The 24,198-nt window shown below is 40.9% G+C and overlaps 1 protein-coding gene across 1 annotated transcript; it reads left to right on the top strand.

Moving 5' to 3' along the window:
* The first annotated feature begins 1,841 nt into the window (after positions 1-1,841).
* On the top strand, positions 1,842-11,959 carry MGARP (mitochondria localized glutamic acid rich protein). Its single transcript, XM_081093290.1, has 4 exons — positions 1,842-1,987; positions 5,713-5,816; positions 9,704-9,797; positions 11,114-11,959. The coding sequence occupies exons 1-4, from the start codon at positions 1,906-1,908 to the stop codon at positions 11,560-11,562; spliced, it is 729 nt and encodes a 242-aa protein (XP_080949416.1). The 5' UTR covers positions 1,842-1,905; the 3' UTR covers positions 11,563-11,959.
* Positions 11,960-24,198: the final 12,239 nt, after the last annotated feature.

Below are 24,198 nucleotides of genomic sequence, written 5' to 3' on the forward strand. Positions count from 1 at the left end.
ACTGGGGTGGTTAGAAGTACTCTGGACAGATTTGGTTTTATTTGTCAATCTGTCCTAGGCACTAGCAGTTCATTAAACATTCTACACTATCAGTGAGATAGCTCATCAATAGTTGCAGGAGGATGTGTACCTGATGCTGGTCAAAGATAGCAAGTTTACTAATCTTCATTTTGTTACTTTCATGACTGATTAACTTCTTGGTGGAGGGCCTGGGGTCTACCCTTTCTTGTGCTGCTTCAGGTCTAAATTTGACCTCTCCTTAACTACAGATTACCCAATTGCTCTTGTTCAGTGTTTAATCCCTAGGAATAGCTAGCTACTGTATCCAAACAAAAAACAAACAAACAAAAAACCAACAACAACAACACCCATTTCTGACCATTGGTTTGTACTCTTCAAATGAGAACATGTTAAATATTATTAGAACTGCTGCCATAACCGGTGTGGCTCAGTGGATAGAGCATCGGCCTGCGGACTGAAAGATCCCAGGTTGGATTCCGGTCAAGGGCATGTACCTTGGTTGCGGGCACATTCCCAGTAGGAGGTGTGCAGAAGGCAGCTGATCGATGTTTCTCTCTCATCAATGTTTCTAACTCTCTATCTCTCTCCCTTCCTCTCTGTAAAAAATCAATAAAATATATTTTAAAAATATTATTAGAACTGCATTCAGAACTAGAATCTCCAAAGAATGTTTAGTTGCCAAGTAGCAAATAAGCAAATATTTTGTTTGTAACATGCCTTAGAGAACTTGGAACTAGAAAAACTTTGTTCATATACAAAAAAAAACCCCCACACAAAACCATTAGCTCCTAGACATTCCTTCCCACCACCCTGTCGCTTGCTAAAAGGAATAATTGCCACCTCCCTCAGAGGGTGAAATGAGAATTAAAGGAGATAGTATGTGAAAGTGCTTTAGAAACTGTGAAGTGCCAAACACACATAAGGGATTATAGTAGGACACGGTCCCTACCAAAGATTAGTCCTTTAGAAAATGTTATAAGCATAAATGATTGGTGTTCATATTCAAACCCTGACAAATTGTAGCCACAATGAGGCAAGTGATTGAAATCTGGGGGGAGAAACTAATAATTTAGCATTTTTAGTTGATGTGGAAATGCTAGTCTCGAACCTCATAGAGGAATATACAGCATTTGAGGGGTTATATTTAAAGTCATTGAGGCCCTGGCGGGGTAGCTCAGGTGGTTAGTGTCCTCCCCATACACCAAGGTTGCGGTTCCATCCTGACTCACTCTCTCTCTCTCTCTCTCTCTCTCTCTCTCTCTTTCTCTCTCTCTCTCTCCCCTCCCCTTCCTCCCCTCCCCTCCCCTCCCCTCTCCCCCTCAAATTAATAAATTAAAATAAAGTCATCCTAACAGTGAATTGCTGAGAGCCAGCCATTGCCTGGGGATTTCGCGACTCTGAACACGACACTAAAGGCTACTCCCCCTCTCCCCGCTCCCCTTCCACTCCCAGGAGAGCAAGGAGAGTGCGAGAGATAAGTTGGAGATACTCTGTTTCCTTGCGTGAGATAAGTGGGTTCATATTTCATCCGGCCTGGGAACCAAAGTGTGTCTTACTCCGGATGCGGACCCTGAAACACTTCCAGCCGTCACTGAGGAATTCCACTTAGCAAACAGTACCGGCAGGCAGGTGATTCCCTGTCCTCCTGAGATGCCTCCGTCAGCCTCTTGGGCTTCGGAAAGAGCAGCAGAGCCTGCAGACTGGGGTGGAGAGGGGAAGGTGCCAACGCCTCACCCCACCCACCCCCAGCGGCCGCCCGGGCGGAGCGGGGCAGGGGTCCGCGCCCCTCCCCGGGGCGGGGCTGGCCCGAGCTCACCGTGCCCCGCAGCGCGCGGGGCTGCAGAGGCTGCGGCGGGCGGGCGGGCGGGCGGGCGGGCGGGCGCGATGTCCCTCCGCAGGGCGGTCTCCAGGACCCTGGCGCTGCCGCTCAGGGCGCCCCCCAGCCCCGCGCCGCTGCGGAAGGACGGTGAGTGCCAGGCGCCGGCCCCGAAGAGCACGGGAGCTTCGTGCGTGGATCCCGCGGGCGTCCCTCTGTGCCTGTCTGCCCCGGGTGGGCCAACCCCACCCCGAGCCGCAACAAGCCTGCCTTGTGGCGGGGCGGGGGGGTGGGTGGGGGAGCAACGGGGGAGGGTCGCAGGGTTAGATGCCCCGAAGTTCTTGGAGATTTTGAAAGTAGGGAACCTGTCCAGCGGGGCTTCTGAAACGCGACTTGACTTTCCGGGTTCAAATCTTGATGTTGGGCAAGTGCTTTAACCCCAGTTTCCTCATTTGTCAATGGGGACTATAATAGTTGCGTTTCAATGGGTTAACGTGTAGTTAACGCGCTGAGAACAGAGCCCGGCTAACACACGCTGGGCTTACCATTTTTATTGCCATAGGGACCAGTGCGCTCTCCAGGTTCATGGAGAAGCAGAGGCACCGGGCTGTGGGGAAGACAGGCACTGCCCAGTGAGCCGGGCCGGCTGCGGCCAGAGTGCTAGCCCAGAGGAAGCCGGTTAAGGCTCTGGAGTAAGTAAACTCCAGGCTTGGCCAGCGCGGCAGCCTCGACCCCTGAGCCTGGGCCGGGGCATGCCCCACGCTCTCCCGCAAGGACGTGGCCTTCGGAAGCATTTTTCTTGGCGGCTGCAAATAGACCTGGAGCTGTCCAGGGGTTTGCCTCCATCGTCCTTGTATTTAACACCTTTGGATGTGCGAATTCATGGGGGAAAAGAGCATCTTCAAAAATTTCCTACGGGGAAAGGTGCGCTGTGAGCTGGTAGTTTATTAATTGACAAGTACGAATGGGACTAGCACAGTGCCTGGGACACGTAGGTGCTTAAGTATGAGCGTGGCGGTATTTGCCAGGCCACCAGGTTCGTGCTCGAGTGCGATTCTGCCCCAGCCAGCTCTTTCTGACTCCTCATCTGTTTCCCCTCCGTTTTCCATGACCTGATGGTGGGGAATGGGGTGAGGGGGGGGGGGGGCTGCTCCTAGACCACTTCGTCGAAAGTTCTCAGTTTCCTCAGTTCTTTCTTCACGTCGCCTCACTTCCCAAGGCTTGCCAGGTAGCCTTAGCCCAGTTTGTGCTTTTGAGACGGAGTGAGATAGAGAAAGACTTGCGAAAATTCCATGGGCCAATATTTTTTCACTTCGATTAGGCCTGTGCTGGTGATAATGGAGGGAGGGAAGGAAGGTCTGTCCAACCAGATTTATTTTTCTCTTAAAATGGTGGTGGGAAGAAGTTGCCTTGCAAGCAACGGAAATAAGGCGTCTTCCTTTTCTCTGATCTTTAAAACCGAGTGAAATAAAGCAATTTTTTTTTTCACTGATGAAATGGGAGAAGCCATTCATCTTAAACTTCTGAAGTTAAAAGGCTGTGTGATGGGGGGCAGAGGCGGGAGGGAGAAAGATGAGCCCGTTGACCTGGCCTTTTGCGCTCTGGTTATCCATCTGCTTCCCCCATGGTCATTACGCATTTTTTTTTTTTTAGCTTCATACATTTCAAATAATTTTCTCTCCAATTGGGGGCAAAAGAAAAGTGGTTTAAAAATTTTAAATAGGTAGTTAGCAATACTGGTTGTAGCAGTATTGGTCTTTCTCTTTCACCTAATTACTTTTTTGTAGCGCTGATTTTTTCGTGAATTTGAAGAATTATTATTGACTAGATATTTGGCTTCAGTCATGGATATCAATTAACCTTTTATTGATTCCACTTTGACGAAAGAAAAAATTGTTTCCGTTTTATTGAAGGATAAAATTGTAACTGCCTCATCAAATTTTGTTCTCTAGTTTTTCTTTTAAAATGTATCTTTTTAATGAATAAATAATTTAGGTTTATAATACATTATTTAAAAAACACACAGAAAGGCAAAATAGTAGTCACCTGTAATTTTACTACTCAGTGAATACCATTATTTACATTTTAGTTTATTTTAATGTTTCAGACCTTTTTTTACCTCATGCATATTTTTTCCTTATGCATATCGCTTCCACAAAGCTGGGATATTCCTGTATAACCTTTCACTTAACATATTGTAAATATTTCCTCAAGTAAGTAAATATTCTTCTGGAAAAGTTCTAATGGCTATTTGTTTCCCATTGTATGAATATGCTAAAATTTAATTAATCCTTATTGAATATTTATTTCCCATTTCATGTTCTTTTAAATAACTTTGCCATAATTGTATTTGTCTTTACTTAAATCTCTTATAATTTTATTTATTTCTTCGTATTTAAAAAGTCTTTTTGATACTTATGTCTGGTTGACAACTATAAAACTGACATATTCCCTATGTAATAGCAAATGTATTTTTAAACCAACAAAAGCCCCACTACAAGTCAATGCCATAACCTTCTACCACGGGCTGCTGGGGCACATTTGTAGGGAAAATATTTGTTTCTAAGAGATGATTATTTATATTCAAATTAAGAACATATATGTGGATTTTTTTCCAATTTGACTACTACAAAGATTCGTAATCAGTGCAATTTTTTTAAAGATGTGCCCTCTGCAAAACATAACTTCTTACTAGTCCCCCACCAAATCAAATTCCTTTATTCTTTCCAAGTCACTCAACTCATGCCTCATGCTGTATCTTCTGCCCCTAGGGCAATTTTCCTTTCATTTACTTATCTGACAAACTCCTACTTTCCTTTAAAACTCAGATCATGTCTTTGAATAGTGACAGCTGCTTTGAGGCAACTAGCTGAGTTTCCTCACTGTGTTTTCATGCTGTTGTTGAAGCTTCCACTATCTATGACAGCCTTTGTCATGCTGCATTGAAATGATTGTCTGTAGTTATTTGTCTGACATCTGTTCCTTCTTTCTAAACTGTGAGCTACTTGAGGCCAGTAACCTTGTGTGTCTTGTTTACAGTTATAGACTAATGCTTCTAAGAAGACAAACAGGTAACAGGTGCTCAACTGTGTTTGTCAATGGATAAATAAATGTTTCCTCATTTTTATCTGTAAAATAAAGAATTTGAGCTATGTGAACTTTAAACTGCTTCTAGGTTTGAGTCTATTATAAAAATTCAATTCCAGGGAATATGGTGTATATATAAACTCTAGCACTGTAGAGTAAACATATTTAAATATGAGAACACAGCACTTTCATCTTTTCTATTATTTTGTACAGAATTGTACTTCTGTTTCAGATATGATCTTGTTGCAACATTTGTCTTAGAAAAGCTTCTCACTGCTCATCTTTAAAGGCTTTATAGTAGAAATATATATATATGCATTTGTATTACAGATTTATAGAAGTGTGTTAGATTTCAACAGAAATGTTTTATTTAACATAAATTTCAACTACAAATATATTTAATTAATTTTTTGGAAAAGTCATCTTTTTGACTAAAAGATGGAGTACATACAGCAATGGATTTCTTTTGCTTGTATGCATCTTGTTTGACAGTTGAAATTGTTTAGTGCTTTTGTCATTTCTCCTTACCCATGCCTGCACGCCTTCCAAGGAAAGCTCGGTGCTTAGCATCAAAATGACAGGTTTCATAAGTACTTGTCAAATTATATTGGGAAAATGTCAAGTGGAATTATTCCTGTTATCTCATAATGCCATATTCCCTTAAGCTAAAGTCACTTGATGTTAATAGATTCTAGGTTCACTGAGCAGAAATATTTTCAAAGAAATAATTATTTAAAATGCTTTTGCTTAAGCAGTGGAGCTAACCGTCTTTAAACCTGTTTTCCTAGCATCTCTTCGCTGGATTTCATCTAACACGTCTCCTGGATCATCTGGATCAAATATGATCTACTATCTGGTTGTCGGTGTCACGGTCAGTGCTGGTGGATACTATGTAAGTGTTTAACCACAGTGTGCAGGAATTCTGAAATTTTACAACCTGTGGTAAAACTCAAAGCAATGTTAAGATCAGGACATGAGATCAAATAACAAGATTATGAAGCTTTTTAAAGTATAAACTCAGTATTTCTTAATACCTCTAAGAATGGATGACTTTCAGTAAAAACAATCTATAATAATAAAAGTGTAATATGCTAATTAGATCAGACAGTCGAATGACCCTCCAGACTAAGCCGGGGCTGCGAGGGCCGAGGCAAGACACCGCAGCTGCGAGGGCCAAGCTCTTTGCATGGATTTCGTGCATCGGGCCTCTAGTGTTATCATAAATATTAATAGTAATAGCTGACATTTGAATGTCATGTGACAGTCTAGGGCTCATTTAATAATTACAACAATTCTATAAGGTAGATACTATTATTAACATTTAACAGGAATTGTTTTTGGAAGATTAATTTTTTTAAAAAGTTATTTCTTAGAGCAGTTGTGGGTTTACAAAAAAATGAACAGAAAATGCAGACAGTTCCCATGTATTTTCTCTCACCCCTGTTTCAGCTTTTCCCTATCAGTAATCATGCTTTAGTGTGGCATGTTTGTTACAACTGATGAATCAATATTGATACATTACTGCTAACTAAAGTCCATAGTTTACATTAGACTTCACTCTTTGTTCGTTATAGGGGTTTTGACAAATGTATAATGATATGCATCCACCATTACAGTATTATACAGAGTATTTTCACTACCCTAAAAATCCCTTGTGCTCTATTCATTTCTCCCTCCCCCAATCTTTTAACTATCTCCATAGTTTTTATTAGCTTTATATCTTTATATATACTCTTATTATTTTTAAAAAGTAATATTTATCCATAAATTTTAAAAATTCAAAATAGACATATATAAAATTAAAATAATGCTTTCCTCCCTGGTCCCCTTATCCAGTCCCCCCCTATATAATCACAATAAAACAAAGCTTTTAATAATATGATCTTGGAGCTAAAACAATGGAACATTTGTTAATCAAATAAGATAAGCCTATTTCATCTTTCCCCATTCTGTCATAAACTTTCTAAATTGAAATCTACTCTTCATTATGAATAAAAGTAGAATAAGTATAAATCCTTTGGAAACCAATAGAATACACAGTCACTGCATTTTGGCTCAACACTACAGAAATATGCATAAACTAGTGGCCCAGTGCATGAAATTCATGCATGGGGGAGGGTGTCCCTCAGCCTGGCCTGCACCCTCTACAATCTGGGACCCCTCAGGGGATGTCTGACTGCTGGTATAGGCCCAATCCCACAGGAATTGGGCCTAAACTGGCAGTCAGACATCCCTCTCGCAATCTGGGACCGCTGGCTCCTAACTGCTCACCTGCCTGCCTGCCTGATTGCCCCTAACCACTCTGCATGCTTGCCTGCTTGCCCCCAACTGCCCCCCTGCCCCCACCGGCCTTCTTGCCTCCAACTTTCCCCCCTTGCTGACCTGATTGCCCCCAACTGCCCCCCACCTCCCGCCAGCCTGATCGCCTCCAACTTTCCCCCCTCTGCTGGCCTGATGGCCCCCAACTGCCCCTCTGCTAACCTGCTCACTGCCTACTGCCGCCCCCCCTGCCGGTCTGCTCACCCCCTACTGCCCCCTCAGCTGGCCTGATTGCCCCATCTGACCCCCCTGCCGGCCTACTCGCCTCCAACTGCCCCCCCACCAGCCTGAGCACCCCCAACTGCCCTCCCCTCCTGGCCTGATCGTCCCTAACTGCCTCTGCCTTAGCCCCACCACCATGGCTTTGTCCGGAAGGATGTCCGGAAGGTCTCCCGGTCTAATTAGCATATTACCCTTTTATTAGTATAGACGGATTTTAGTCATAACTAGGAGCAGTTTGTAGAACTATGTAGATAGCCAAATCTAAATACATCTTCTGATCATCAGAATTTTGAGAGCCTCAAGAAGCCAGGAAACTTCAAACATGTCATTTATATTATTGTCCTCTACTAACCTACCAGCTTTCACTCATACCCAGATTCCTTCGCTTCTACTATCATTCTATTGCACAATGCTGAATCTACTGCCCAGGGCTCCTACAGTTGGATACAACTGGGAAAATAGATATTGGACTAAGTCATATGATTTTGTGGGAGCCAGAAGACTTAATTTCACCTGGGCATCACTATATCCCTAATTAGTTTTACTAGTGCTAGACATGAACCTCTGCTGTCTACTAAATCTTTCTTTACAAAAGCTATCTTAAACTGAAAGTTATAAACTGATGACTCCTGAGAGCCCTTTCTGGCCTTATTGTCTCACAATGGGAATGAAGTTGGACAGGTAATGATTTCTAAGTCCCCTTCCACCTTGAATATTATATATAGTTTTAATCCTAAATCTTGGAAGTGTTAATTCCCAAGAATGTTAGGCTACTTTCAGGAGGAGATACAGAATGGGAGGTATTTAAAACCCTGAACTCTAATCTTCTCTTCCCCTCCCTTGTCCTGTACTAAAATAAGTTCTATATTAGATTTGTCTGAATTGAATCCATGGTAGCCAAGAGCAGTTTTTCATTTCCAAGTAAAATCTATTATGAGGGCCTCTTAGAATCTGAGAAAGGCCTAGGCCATTTTAATTATTTGAAGGTCTGGGTATATTAAAAAACATAATGCCATTATGATTTATTAAAGTTTTGGTATACATTTTTAAAAATATTTTTATTGATTTTTAGAGAGAGAGGAAGGGAGAGGAAGAGAGAAACATCAGTGATGAGAGAGAATCATTGATTGGATGCCTCCACATGTCCCCTATTGGGATTGAGCCTGCAACCCCGGCATCTGACCTTGACCAGAATCAAACCCAGGACCTTTCAGTCTGCAGGCCCACACTCTCTCTAGTGATCCAAACCAGCTAGGGCAAGTTGTGGTATATTTTAAATGCTTATGTTTAATAAATAATATCACTTGTTTAATAAATAATAAATTTGAGGCCTGATGGAAACACTCTTCTGTGTTTGACTATGTTATTTTGGAAAAGCGAGGTTCTCTGGGCCACACGTGAGTGTAAATTATTCCATTCTGCTTTAAGTAGTTTTCTTTCTTACCTCGTGTTCTAGCCCCTTGAACAATAAGACTAATGTCCCTTAGGATGCTGCTGCTGGTCAGTTCAGGGATGTGAACTTCTACACAGGTTCCGTCAGCATTGCTGTGCTGAGAACTGAGGGTGCTGACTCAGCATATTGGCCCTAATTTGTCTTTGTCTTCCTACTTGGTTTTCAGTTATCCTTTTTTTTTTTTTTTTTTTTTTAATATATTTTATTGATTTTTCACAGAGAGGAAGGGAGAGAAATAGAGAGTTAGAAACATCAATGAGAGAGAAACATCAACAAGCCGCCTCCTGCACATCTCCTACTGGGGATATGCCCACAACCCAGGTACATGCCCTTGACCAGAATCGAACCTGGGACCCTTCAGTCCGCAGGCCGGTGCTCTATCCACTGAGCCAAACTGGTTTCGGCTTTTCAGTTATCCTTGACTCCGGTTACAGCATTGTTTCTTTCCTTCTTTCCTACGTAATGACAAAGGTTTCCAAATAGGAAATTCAAGAGTAAATGATAGGGCCCTGGCCAATGTAGTTCTCTCTCTCTCTCTCTCTCTCTCTCTCTCTCTCTCTCTCTCTCTCTCTTTCTCTCTCTCCCTCCCTCCTTCCCTTCCTTCCATTCTCTCTAAAAATCAATACAAAAAATATCCTCCAGTGAGGATTAACAACAATAAAAAGAGTAGATGATATACATTGTCTTCTCTTCTTTGAATTGCATACACCTTTGAGTTTGGCATGATGAATATAAATCACGTTGAAAAAAATGCTTGCGAATAGTAAGTACACATTTGCTTTCAGACTTATAGGAGAGTAACATCAGAGCAAGTCAAACACACTGGACATATAAAAAATTTGAAAGAAAAAAACGAAGCGGAGTTACAGCCACTTCAAGGTAAAGTGAATTTATTAGTATTATTTTCCTTAAAACTCTGATTTTCATCACCCTAGCCTAGCAATGAACACTATTTTCTTTTGGCTTCTTTACTGACTTAATCCAGAATGACTCTGGGTAGGAGTTCATTCAAAAAGGAAAAGCCACCCAAAACCTAGAGAATATTGTTATACGTTTTGGATGAGTGCATTTAATAAATGAAAACGTTTTGCATTTATACTGCTGACCAGCAGTTTTGACTTCTCTGTGTGGTAATATTACTTTTCTCCTACTCAGGCTCCCATTCATGCAGCATAATTTTAGTATCTGCCTCTCAGCAGCTTGACCTTTCATTTCCCTCATTCTTTTTTTTTTTTAAATCATAAAACTAATTTTTGTTTCAGTTTTGATTGAGACCATCTAGTATCTTTGCCCAAAGTACACTTGACATTAGTATAATCAGTCATGTTTGTTGAGTCCCTCAGTTGATCTGATTAATAAAATGGCAAATACAGGAACAAAACATTACATTTTCACCCAAGTAAATGTTTCCTGCCTTAAACTGCTTGCTTGAACCATACTTTCTTCCATTTTCAACTATAATACTATTATTACCAGTTATTACTATGATCACTCTTTGGTGATAGATAATAGCTGTTCATGGACCAGTTTTAACCTTTAGTCATGACAATAAGAAACAATGTATTAGTGAACGTTACTTAATATAATCATAAGAAGGCAGATTGTAATAATAATAATAAAATGCATTTCCATAGCATTTTAGTGGTTTTAAACCCCTTTTTATACACAACATTTTAATCAGTCCTCACAAAAGTTCTGTGCGATAGAGGACATTTTACAGATGACAAAACTGAGGTTGAGAATAAATTAGTGACTCCTCAGAGTCAATGCCTGGTAAGTTGGCTACATTTCCATGCTGTCTCGTGATGGGTTGGCTGTTTATTTTCCTGTTCTTTGTATTTGAATAAATACTATATATAAACTAATTTTTTTTAAGTTCAACATGTTCAAAGCGTTTATAGAAAAGCAGATCCCCCATTTTCTCTTCCCAGGGGCAACCAATAATATCAATTTCTCTGAATCCTGAGGAGAGTCTTTGCAAATGTAACTATCTATGCATATAACTTACCCTCCTTCTGTCCTAATACAAACAGTACCAAACTGTATACACTGCTCTTTTCCCACTTCACAGCCTACGTTGAAGACCATTACATATCAGTACATATAGATGTCTCATTGTTTAAAGTGACCGCACAGTGTTCGTCAGTCTCCCATGCTCTTTCGATTTACTTTGCTTAATGGGCTAAATCTTACAGGTGAAAAAGAGAACCTGGAGGGAGCGGAGAAAGCAAGTTCAGAGGCCCCTGAAGTATCTTCGGAGGCAGCCCAGGGGGTGGGTGCTGAAGAAAGCTCGGATGCTGCAGCTGCAGGCAGCGCAGAGGAGGCTTCCGCCTGTCCCGACGCTGCGGAGGCTGCTCAGGTGGAGATCATCGCGGTCCGTGCTGAACCGGGGCCGGAGGTTCCACACGCCACCCCCTGCGAAAGCGCCCAAGTCAGCACCGGAGCGACCTCGGAGGTCACCAGTGCAGCTCCGGATGAAGCCGCCGTTGCCATCAGTAACGATAAAGGTACAGCCGAGAACGAAAGCTCTGATGCACATGCTGACCTGGAAGAAGCGAAGGCTCCGGCTGAGTCAGAACCCCCTGCTGCGGATGTTTTACAGGAAGAAGCCGGTGTCGCTGCTGAGGCCGCGACTCAAGGCTAACCTTGCAGATTCACACTCGGCGTAAACGCCATCGCAAGTCTGATAGGTGCTTTTGTAGTTTTAGTCACCTTAATTTTAGCTTTTTTTAAAGGCTCCTTTTCTAGAAAACTTTAATGTGCCTTGAAGGTGTTTGGTATCCGCTGATAGGTTTCAGGGTTGAGGCATTTGAGATTACACGTGTCTGAAGTTTTCTAGTCTCTGAGGTCAGACTATGACACTGCAGTAGAGAGGTTCAAGATTTCATCTTTGGATTTAAGTTTTATGTCATAGGAATTGAGCTTTCTACACAACCTGCATTCACTTTAACTTTGCTGTGCCCTTACCTTAAAGTAATGTGTGTAAATGCAGATTCTCAAGTTTTGATTTGAACTCATTTAAATAAAATTTAAAAATATTTAGTGCTTCTATTTTTATTCACCAATATATGTATAAATAATACAATATATATTAACACATAACATCACATGAACATTGCAATATTATCCAAGAAATCATGTAATCTAAGGAGGACTCTGCATATAGCAACATATGTGTCCTTTCTCCCATCTATATTACAATAGGGCTGTGCTCATATTTTCCATTTCAATTTAATTCAGTTTAATCGATGTATACTGAGGACTTACACTTTATGCCAGGAATCATTCATTCACTCAACAAATATTAACTGACCATCTGCAACCTACCAGTTTTATGTGGTGAGAATTTTTGAAGAAGATGAAAAGCCCTACCCTTTCCAGTTTATATTCTAGAGCAGTGGTTCTCAAGCTTCCTAATCCTGCGACCCTTTAATACAGTTCCTCATGTCGTGGTGACCCCCAACCATAAAATTATTTTCATTGCTACTTCATAACTGTAATTTTGCTACTGTTATAAATCGTAATGTAAATATCTGATATGCAGGATATATTTTCATTGTTACAAATTGAACATAATTAAAGCATAGTGGTTAGTCACAAAAACAATATGTAATTATATTTGTGTTTTCTGATGGTCTTAGGTGACACCTGTGAAAGGGTCGTTCGACCCCCAAAGGGGTCTCAACCCACAGGTTGAGAACCGCTGTTCTAAAGTATGATCAAACAATAAACAAAATAAATCAGAAAACTACATAGTATATTAAATACTGATAAGTGTTTAAAAAGAAAAGTAATGCAAGTGAAGGGGTTATATGTGTTTGTTAGGGGTGGAAGTTGTCATCATTTTAGATAGGGCAGCCAGAGACAGCCTTACTAAAAAGCTGTCTTGTGAGTAAAACCTGAAGGTTATATAAGGGACCAAGTCATGAGGACATGAGTGGTGGGCAGGGGAGAATCATTCCAGATGAGAAGTGCAAAGGATTTGAAGCAGAGAGAATTGCAAGGTGTCCAGTTGTGGCTAAAGTGGATGAAAAAGAGGGACAATAGTTGGAGATGAATTCAGAGAGAAAGAGACTGATTCTGCAGGGATGGGCTAGATCGCACAGGGCCTGGTAAGATTTGGGCTATACTTGGAGGAGGTTGGCAAGTTGTGGTGGTTGTGGATGCTCTGCCTAGATCCCCTTAACTGGGCCAGCACATTTACTCTCAGCCGCTGGTACACACACCTCCCCTCAGAGGCAGCTTCTAAGGACTAACTGCCAGAGTGGTACAACAGGTGAGGCCAACTCATGCTCCAGAGCCTCCTGGGGCTCAGGCTGAAGCTGGTTTCCAGCCAACATTAGATCCTTGCTTAGCTTTTCTCCAGTCTTATCCAGTTGTCCTCCTCATATTCTCCTGAGAGCACCCCTTCCGTAAATCTCTTGCAAATAACAGAAGCCAACTCAAAATGGACCAAACAACAGGAAGATAGTTATGACTATGTAACTATCTATCCAGAGGTCGGGCAGCCCCAGGGTTGGCTTATTCTGTGGTTCACTCTCCAAGAACCAAGCTGTTTCTATTATTCTGTTCTGCTATCAAGAATGTTTGGTCTTAAAAAAAAAAAAAAAAAAAAAAAAAAAAGCTGAAACCGGTTTGGCTCAGTGGATAGAGCGTCAGCCTGCAGACTGAGGGGTCCCAGGTTCGATTCCGGTCAAGGGCATGTATCTTGGTTGCGGGCACATCCCTAGTGGGAGATGTGCAGGAGGCAGCTGATCGATGTTTCTCTCTCATCGATGTTTCTAACTCTCTATCTCTCTCTCTTCCTCTCTATAAAAAATCAATAAAATATATTTTAAAAAAAAGAATGTTTGGTCTTGAGAACCAAGATGGGGGCATAGGTAACAGCCTGTATTTGCTGCCTCCCACAACCACATCAAAATTACAACTAAAATACAGAACAACTATCATCCAGAACTGCGGGAAAGCTGGCTGAGTGGAAGTACTACAAGTAGAGAGGTAAAGAAGAGAGCACATTGAGACTGGTAGGAGGTGCGGAGGCGCGGAATGGGCTTGTCCGGCACCCGGTGTGGCACTTTTTTAATTGGAAGGGAGATTGCCTCTGCAGAGGCCACCTGGAGGAGTGAGCGGTCCCAGCCCCATACCAGAACCCCAGCCCAGGGTTCCAGAGCTGGGGGAAAAAGTCCCTATGGGCAGTAAGAACTACGGACTGTGAAGCTCTTTACCTGACCTTCAATTCTAAATGATAGCTTTGCTGGGTAGAGTAATCTTGGTTATAGGTTCTTGCTATTCATCACTTTGAATATTTTTTTGACACTCCCTTCTGGCCTGCATAGTTTCTGTTGAGAAATAGCAATGTATGCAGTGTCTGCTTTCTGTCAGAGTGTATTGTCAAGCATTGAGATTTTTGCTCATGTGATAGGTGAGAAATTATATCTTAGTGTAGTTCTAATTTGCATTTCCTTTATTAAGAATGAGGTTGAACATTTTTCCCTTTGGTTAAGATCCATGTACATTTATATTTTTCTGCAAATTACCTGTTCATTTCTCCAGTGAATTTTTTGGTGTTGTCAGTACTTTCCTATTCTATTTTTTTTTTTTTTTAGAAACTATTTATGTACTAGAGATGGTAAGCTTTTGTCTATGATATCAATTATAAATATTTTTCCAATGTGTCATTCACCTTCTTAATTATGGTATTTTTTTTAGTAAAAGAGATTTTTAAATTCTAGGTAATCAAATTGCTGTGTTGTTTCTGAATTTTGAGCCATTGTTAGTGTAGTGAATTTGGATAAAAAATAGCCACATGCCGAAACCGGTTTGGCTCAGTGGATAGAGCATTGGCCTGCGGACTGAAAGGTCCCAGGTTCGATTCCGGTCAAGGGCATGTACCTGGGTTGCGGGCAGGCACATCCCCAGTAGGAGATGTGCGGGAGGCAGCTGATCGATGTTTCTCTCTCATCGATGTTTCTAACTATCTCTCTCCCTTCCTCTCTGTAAAAAAATCAATAAAATATATTCTTTTAAAAAAAAAATAGCCACAAATTTTTCCCTTGTATACACAATCTTGTGAAGTGTGACTTTATATATTTCCCATCAAAAAATGCAGACTGGCCCAGCCAGCGTGGGTCAGTGGTTGAGTGTTGACCTATGAACCAGGAGGACACGGTTTGATTCTGGGCCAGGGCACATTTCTGATTGCAGGCTTGATCCCCAGTGTAAAGTGTGAGGCAGCCAATCAATGATTCTCCCTCATCATCGATGTTTTTATCTCTCTCTTCCTCTTTCTTCCCCTCTGAGATCAATTAAGAAATATATATGTGTATATATGCCTATATATACACATATATATATACATATATATACGCACATATATATATATTTTTATTTTTTTAAAGAGAAATGCAGACTGTTTTTCCACCCCCTTGAATTTGGTTTGCCTTGTACTCTGATTTGATAGTATGCTGTGAAAGTGACTGTGGAAGCACTCATACTCTTGGAACCCTGAGACCACCATGTGAAGAAACCTGGGCTATCCTCCATGAGAATGAGACCATATGGAGAGAGGGGCCCCACCTACAACTAGCGCTAACCCCAGCTGTGAGTGAGGCCATCCTAGACCATCCAGCTCCCGCGTTGATGCCGGAGGACTGCAGTTGTCTGAGTGAGCCCAGGCAAGATCAGATAAGGACCACCCAGCTGAACACAGACCAAACTGCTGAGCCACATAATTGTGAGCAAATAAGATAGCTGTGTATTAAGCCATGAAAATGAGGTAGTTTAAGCAGTGATATGTACTTAAAATAGTTAGGACATGAAACTTAACTTGGAATTTGATACAGACTTGCTTTGTGTTACTGCATTTCACATTCCTCACCAGGGATGAAGAAAGAACTAGCTGTGCCCAGCAGATCCCAAATTTGTTTGGCTGCACCGAGGCTAGGCCAATTGTTGCCTTTTCTGAAAACTTTTTTAGAACAACTAAATGCGACTGCATACTGAGGGATTTTTTCCCTTTTAAGAGTCTCATGCTCTACCGACTGAGCTAGCCGGGCGCCCGGATTTTTTCCCTTTTAAAAGTCAATATTTATTTAATGCTGTGCAAGTGACTGCGAGTTCTCTTGAAGCAGCAGCTATCAAGTCCAAAAGCAACCTATAGTTTATGAACCTTTTCCAAATTTAACAAGCAATGTAATGCAAGTTTAACAACAGTAGTCCATAGAAAGCCCTTTCATTATCAGACCATTAACTGATTTTAATAAAATAAAAAAAATACATGACCCTAGCTGGTTTGGCTCAGTGGATAGAGCACTGGCCCACAGACTGAAAGGTCCAGGTTCGATTCGGGTCAAGGGCACATACCTTGGTTGCAGCTCGATTCCCAGCCCTGGTCGGGGTGCCTAAGGGAGGCAACCAATCGATCTCTCTGCCTCTCTCTCTCCCTTCCACTCTCTAAAAATCAATGAAAAAATATCCTCGGGTGAAGATTAAAAACAACAACAACCCCCCCCCCCCCACACACACACACAAAAACATGTTAAAAAAATCAAAGTGGGCCTGGCCAGCATGGCTCAGTGGTTGAGCACTGACCTGTGAACCAGGAGGTCAGGGTTTGATTCCCAGTAGGGCACATGCCTGAGCTGCAAGCTCCATCATCCCCAGTGGGGGGCCTGCAGGAGGCAGCAGATCAATGATTCTCTCTCATCATTGATGCTTCTCTCTCTCTCCCTCTCCCTTCCTCTCTGAAATCAATAAAATATATATTTTAAAAAATCAAAGTGGGATAGAGTGTGGGGCTCAGAATGTGAAGTCTATAGTAAAAGCTAAAAACTGGCAGCAGAATCAGATAACCATGATGAAGACAAATATAAAGGAAGACTTAAGTTTAGAAAAATGAAACACCCATTCTAATGAGACACTGACATTTAAATATTAATTTAAATTTAAAAGTAAATACAAATATTACTACAAATTTCTATTATTTTAATTCTTGAAAGAAATGTATGACACAGTCATGAACAGTACATCTGAGATAGCTACCCAGTCTTTTTTAAAAACAGCCTAAATTTTCTATCACAAAGGACAGTGTATTTCAAGCCAGCTTTTGTGAGTTGCAGCTGGATTCAGGAAAGATAGTTTCTGAATGTGTTAGTAATTTCTGTGCCAAGTATTTGTCCTGTCAGATAGCATCTGTTGACCAGAAGCAGCACTGTCCATTATAATCAAGCATATTATATAATGTTTTTCCTAGTTAAATATTCCTCTAAAGTTTTTCCAGAAAGATATTTTATTTTATTTATCATTTTGGCTAAGTTTTTAGTGAATAAGTTGAAGGAATTTGGAAAGGTAAATATTAGTATTTGAATTTTTCACATGGATATATACTTTTAAGTAATCATTGACCAAATCAATGATTAAACTAATATAAAAACTTAACTTTTATTTTTCTGAGATTATTTCTTATGGATTTCTGGGGTAGGGGAATAGAATAAAGAGAAAATTTGTTTCTTTTTTGCTTCATCACATGGCATGAAGATGAGAAAATTGTGGGCATTATTCCCCGCCTCCCTCCCTACTCCCCTTTTAAGAATGGGAATCTCTCCTCCCACAGCAGAAATGCTCTCACTCAGACTACGGAAAGAATCCCCTTTGGAGGGGAACATTCTATGTAGACTGTGGTTATACCTATTTTGTCTCAACTAGAATCACCAATTAGACTGATTTTTAAAATTTATCTTTAGATTAGATAGTAATTCATTTATCATGCAGTGATTTTATTCGATTAAGATATTTAAAACAACAGGTTTTACAAAGAAACAAATCAGTTATTTTAGTCATATAGAACTTTCAATAAGGAAAATAGTACATTTTTGAAAAGACCTCAAATAGTAGCAAAACATTCTGGAACCAAGCTCTTTTGAATTTACTACCATCACATCTCTCCCTCCTTCCAGTCCTCTCCATCTCCAAACTCTCTCCAACTGTTACCTTGGTTCAATAGCTCACACCTATAGCTGCTTAGCAAGTCTTCCTACTATTTGTCAATTCTTCTAAAACTAGAGGCCGGGTGTGCAAATTCGTGCACTGGTGGGGTCCCTGGCCTGTGGGGATTGGGCCCAAACTGGCAGTTAAACATCCCCCAAGGAGTCCTGGATTGTGAGAGGGCACAGGCCAGGCTGAGGGACCCCACTGGCACATGAATTTGTGCACCGGGCCTCTAGTATGCATATAAGATCTTTGGTTAATCTCTTCCTGCCCTCCCTGCTTCCCTCTGAGATTCATCAGTCTGTTCCATGTTTCCATGCCTGTGTGTTGAGCGTTTGCCCCCTGGTGGTAAGTGCGCATCATAGCTACCAGTCGAACAGTCGAATGGTTGGACACTTAGCATATTAGCCTTTTGTATATGTAGATGGCAAATTGGTCCTGTTATCTCCTAGTGTAAAACTTTTCACTAATCCAGCAATACCCAATTGAGGACATTTAAATTTGTTATTACTTTACAGTAAAAATTCTTTCTTTTTTTTTTTTTTGCTTAAAGTATTACAAAGGGTATTACATATGTGTCCTTTTTCCCCCACCCTTGACAGTCCCCTAGCCTCCCCTACCCCCCAGTGTCTTATGTCCATTGGTTATGCTTATATGCATGCATACAAGTCCTTCGGTTGATCTCTTACTCCCCTCCCTTACAGTCAAAATTCTTATTCTATAGTATGACAGTCAAAACACACCTGTCCAATCTCATCCCAGTCTTATGTTCTGCCCTTATTCCTACTTTCCTGCAGCCTCCAGCCACCCTCCCTTCCCCATGAACCAGACAGTCTAAATGATTTAACAGCATCATTACTTGAACTTGTCACCCTGTTCATATTATGCTTCAAGGATCTTGTACATGCTGTTCACTCTACCTGAAAAGACACTCCTAATCCCTCAGCTGGCTCAACTTCTAATTACTCAGCTCAAACAACATCTGCTTTGCAACACCTTTCCTCACCTAACTGAGCTAAGTCTATCACACCTTCCTGTGTGTTATTCTCTATTATTGCATTTATCATTCTGTTTTTCATTTATTTGTTTATATTTTAGACTTTCTGAATAGAATAGGAATTGCTTGAGAAGAAACACCGTAGTAGGGCCCTCAATAAATGCTTGCTGAATAATATTATAAGGCTCATGGAATTATTCTCTGTTTTCTAGAGTTGACCTCTATGAAACTGCTGTTATGCAGCCATTTTTGACCTACAGAGATAGGAATTCCATAGGATTCAACCTAAGTATATCCCAAGAGGTAAATCCTGAGAAGAGTTCAGATTGTTAACGTTACTAAAATAATTATAACTTCTTTTTTAAAAAAAAATATATTTTATTGATTTTTTACAGAGCGGAAGGGAGTGGGATAGAGAGTTAGGAACATCAATGAGAGAGAAACATTGATCAGCTGCCTCCTGCATACCCCCTACTGGGGATGTGCCCGCAACCAAGGTACATGCCCCTGACCAGAATCGAACCTGGGACCCTTCAGTCCACAGACCGACGCTCTATCCACCGAGTCAAACCGGTGAGGGCAAAATAATTATAACTTCTAATGCAAACCCAGAATTTTCTCAGATTGTATGGAAATTCAGCTGAAGAAATTCCCAAAAATAAAATTTTTTCCCCATAAAGAAATCAGCCTACCCCTGCCAGCATGGCTCAGTGGTTGAGCATCGGCCTATAAACCAGGAGGTCACAGTTTAATTTCTGGTCAGGGCACATGCCCAGGTTGTGGGCTCGATCCCCAGTATGGAGCGTACAGGAGGCAGCTAATCAATGATTCTCTCTCATCATTGATGTTTCTATCTCTCCCTCTCTCTTCCTCTCTGAAGTCAATAAAAATATATTTTTAAAAAATCAGCCTATAGTTTTCTTCTCTTTGTACAAAGCCCACCTGTTGTTCTGAATGGAATTTTTATCTGTCACTTGATTGCCTTACAATTAAAAAGAAAGAGCTTCCAGCTCCATTTTGAGGTTGCCGAGGGTACAGGAAAAAGCTCTCCTATGATTACTTTCTGTACTTTTTTTTTTTAACATACATTTACAGATATCTTCCTTTGTTCTCTATCTGGATGCTTTCCTCTCATATCTTTGTTAATAGGACAGTGGTTCTCAACCTTGGCTGCACATTAGAATCACCTAGGAATCTTTTTAAAATCCTGATTTCTGGGCCTCATCCTCTGGAAATTCTGTTTCTTTGTTACTAATGTTTTGGCCCCGCCCCATAACAAAGAAACAATTTCCGGAGGATGAGGCCCAGAAATCAGGATTTTATTTATTTATTTATTTAAAATATATTTTTATTGATTTCAGAGAGGAAGGGAGAGAGAAAGATAGAAACATCACTAATGAGAGAGAATCACTGATCGGCCACCTTCCGCACACCCGCTACTGGGGATAGAGCTCACAACCAGGCATGTGCCCTTGATCGGAACCGAACCTGGGACCCTTTAGTCCACAGGCCAACGCTCTATCCACTGAGCCAAACCAGTTAGGGCAGAAATCAGGATTTTAAAAAGATTCCCAGGTGATTCTAATGTGCAGCCAAGGTTGAGAATCACTGGCCTAGACCGTGGTCGGCAAACTCATTAGTCAACAGAGCCAAATATCAACAGTACAACGATTAAAATTTCTTTTGAGAGCCAAATTTTTTAAACTTAAACTATATAGGTAGGTACATTGTTATTAACTTAATTAGGGTACTCCTAAGGCTTAGGAAGAGCCACCCTCAAGGGGCCAAAGAGCTGCATGTGGCTCGCCAGCCGCAGTTAGCCGACCACAGGGAGGATAAGCATAGGGTTTTGGTTCAACAATGCTCTGGGAAGCCTTTTCAGCTTTAGCATCACCACGCTAATCAATTTCCATGAGAAGTGTCGCTGCAGGCAGATTCCAGTGCAATTACACTTGCCACCTCCTATTATTGTAGCTTCACTGTTCCCGGAGAGCTTGTTTCCCAAGTATTTACACATGACTTTTCATAACAGTGACTGGCTTTCTCCCAAGCTGAAAGTTGAACAGAAATGTCTTCATATTATTCCTCAACACTCTTTCAAAACTCAAGTCAATATAATAAAGTTGATATGAGAGCTTATATAAATTCTTGCAAAGACATTTCTTGTCTGACAATAACTCAGAAAGATTTACCCACGAAAGCAACGGTAATAAAGCAGGATTTCATCTTAATTCTGTTGGACCTATTGGCTATTTTGGTTATAGCAATATTTTCTGCTTTTCTTTAAAAGTCAATTTCCTGTTTCCTCATAACTCAGTACTAACTGGAAGCAGAATTCTCATATTCTTGTCAGCATACAGAGTTGGCCATCATCTGGACTATGTGGAATATCTTTGTGTGGTTGAGTTTTGTCTAGTCAAGTTCCCATAGTTTGCAGTCTAATATAAACATCTGGCTTAAAAATATATGCTTAAAAATGAAGGACTTTGTGTGTGTGTGTGTGTGTGTGTAGGGAGGGAACTTACCCAACTAGATAGAAAGACTTATAAAGCTATAGAGATTAAGCCCAGCCAGTTGAGCATCAACCCAGGAACCAAGAGGTCACCAGTTCAACTCCCCGTCAGGGCACATTCTTAGGTTGCAGACTTGATCCCCAATAGGTGGCACATAGGAGGCAGCCAATGGATGATTCTCTCTCATCATTGATGTCTCTGTCTCTCTCTCTCCCTCTCCCTTCCTCTCTGAAATCAATAAAACAAATTTTTAAAAAAAGGTAGTTGGTATAAGTGGATAGATAAATAGCCAATGGAAAAGAATAAGGGGCCCTAACTGGTTTAGCTCAATGGATAGAGCAGTGGCCTGTGTACTGAAGGGTCCCAGGTTCAATTCCTGTCAAGGGCATGTACCTTGGTTGCGGGCACATCCCCACTAGGGGGCGGGCGTGCAGGAGGTAGCTGATCAATGTTTCCCTCTTATTGATATTTCTAACTCTCTATCCCTCTCCTTTCCTCTATGTAAAAAGTCAATAAAATATATTCTAAAAAAAGAAAAGAAAAGAATAGGAGGCTAAAAAAGTCCCCAAGTATATAGAAAGGAACATTATGATTGATTAGAAATCAATGAAGAAATGATGAACTTAGTAAATGGTATAGGGATTATTGGGTATCCACATGGAAAAATAAATGAAATCAGCCCCTTACCTCACAATGTATACATACAAAATTCCAAATGGATTCACAATTTAAAAGTGAGAAGAAAAATTCTGAAGTTTTGTAAGAAAATACTTCTTTGATTTTAGGAAAAAGCAGGACTCCTCCATCTGCGTAAGAATACAAAATGCTCATTAGCCAGGCTCCACAACATACAGACAGTGCCAGGAGAGGCATGTGCTCCAAGTCAGTTAGTGATGATTGAGGAAGTGTAATTTTACTTTTGTTATTTACTTACAATATGTACCTTTCTGAATTTCAAATGGTATTTATAATAACTTACAATAAGTCACAAGTCATACTCTGTGAAAATTAATATAGGCAAATATGAAAACAGGCAGAAAGAAGAGGCAATAATTATAGATTCATGAGTAACTTATGTATATATAAAAGGCTAATATGCAAAGTGTCCCCTCTGGAGTTCTACGGGGAGACTGGGAATTCGATCACTTGCTATGATGTGGGCTGACCACCAGAGGGTGGCCAGGAATGAAGGAAGGCCCTGGCCAGCAGCTGGAAGGCCCTGATCGGCCCTGATCACTGGCCAGGCCTAGGGACCCTACCGGTGCACGAATTTTGTGCACCAGGCCTCTAGTTAAATATAAGCTCTTCTAACACCTTAAACCTTCCACTCAAAATTAGCCACTCACTACACTGACTTCAGCTGTAATTTTAGTTTTAAAGGAGCATGAATATTCTATTTCCTTACCATGCAAAAGAAATACAGTTATGAAAATTCATTCAATTACAATGAGAATGAACCTTACTACATCTCAAAATCTTAGGACCTAGTGAAAGTCATACAGAGAATCCTTTCTCTGCCTCCTTGCATGAATCCCAGAGAACCCTGTAGGAGACCCAGAAAACAGAAATAACTGGCATTTTGGGGAAGGCATTTCTGGTTCCCTATTGCAGCCTCCATGCTAAGAAAAGATAAAAACAGCTAGGCATTTCTGCAGTCACTGCAGACTTGGAGGCAGAGCTACAAGTGATTGCCAAAGTGTTTCTGTGGCCAGAAAACACAGATGAGGAGCTGCCTCTCCCCGTCCTTTGGCCTGCTGGGACCTGGGAGGACAGAGAGGGTCCTAGTGTATCCCAGATGTGAATGATAAATGACTCACTGAGAGGGGTGTCTGGTTATGTTAGCACAGGTAGAGGGGTAACAGTTGTTGTTGGGGTCTTTTTCCCTCTTTGGAATTTTAAGAATTGAGACCTTACTTGCTTTTTCCCCTTTGGCAAGTTTTAATTTAAAAAAAATTATTTTTCTCTGAATGGTTTAAAAATATTTAATTTTCTTCCAGGCATTTTCTTGAAGTAATTTCCTGCTTTAGCTTTAAAAATGTTAAATGTGGGATGGGGATAAAGAAAGATCTACCAGACTTTAGGACAAATAATCCTTATATAAGGCCAAATCAAAAGTATCCCAAGAGAAGTACAGTCTTGCCATCTTTTGTAATTGGTTTAAAAAGATGGGACTAAAAACATACAAATCTGTCACTTGATTGCCTTACAATTAGTATGGAAAAAACTTCCATTTTGAGGTTGCTGAGGCTACGGGATAAAAACTCCCCTGTGATTCCTTTCTGGTATCTGTTTCAGGTTCTGTGATTGTCTGAGTGACAAAGACCTGTGGTTATGCTGGGCTGCATATGTATTTTTGTGTCAAATGGCTATTTAAGAACAAGTTTTCTCCTTAGCCACAGGTGTTGCAGATTTGAGATTAGATTCTCATAGTTTTGTGCTCAAGAGGGAGCTGGGAATACTGAACTTGGAAGAGAAAGAGCTCAGATCTCCAGAATAGTACCTGGTTATAATTTCCTGCCAATCATGTCCTCTGCCACACAGCAAAACCCTTGCTGAAAATGGAAAGAAAGGTGATTATCCTTATTCTTAGACTTTTCTTTGCATGAAAAGAAAGCCAAAGTGATTTCTTAATGTTCTCTTGGAGAGAAGAAACTGAACCATGCTTCTCCTTCTTTTTTTTTATTTTTATGACCCCTGAAAAACTTTGTAGCATCAAGTCTTGTTAACAGAGTTCTCTAAGTAACTTCTTTTATTTGGTCAAATCAATTCACTACTATTCACAGCT

This window comes from Myotis nattereri (genome assembly GCF_964212035.1).
Source record: "Myotis nattereri genome assembly, chromosome: 5".
In the NCBI taxonomy this organism is placed as follows: Eukaryota; Metazoa; Chordata; class Mammalia; order Chiroptera; family Vespertilionidae; genus Myotis; species Myotis nattereri.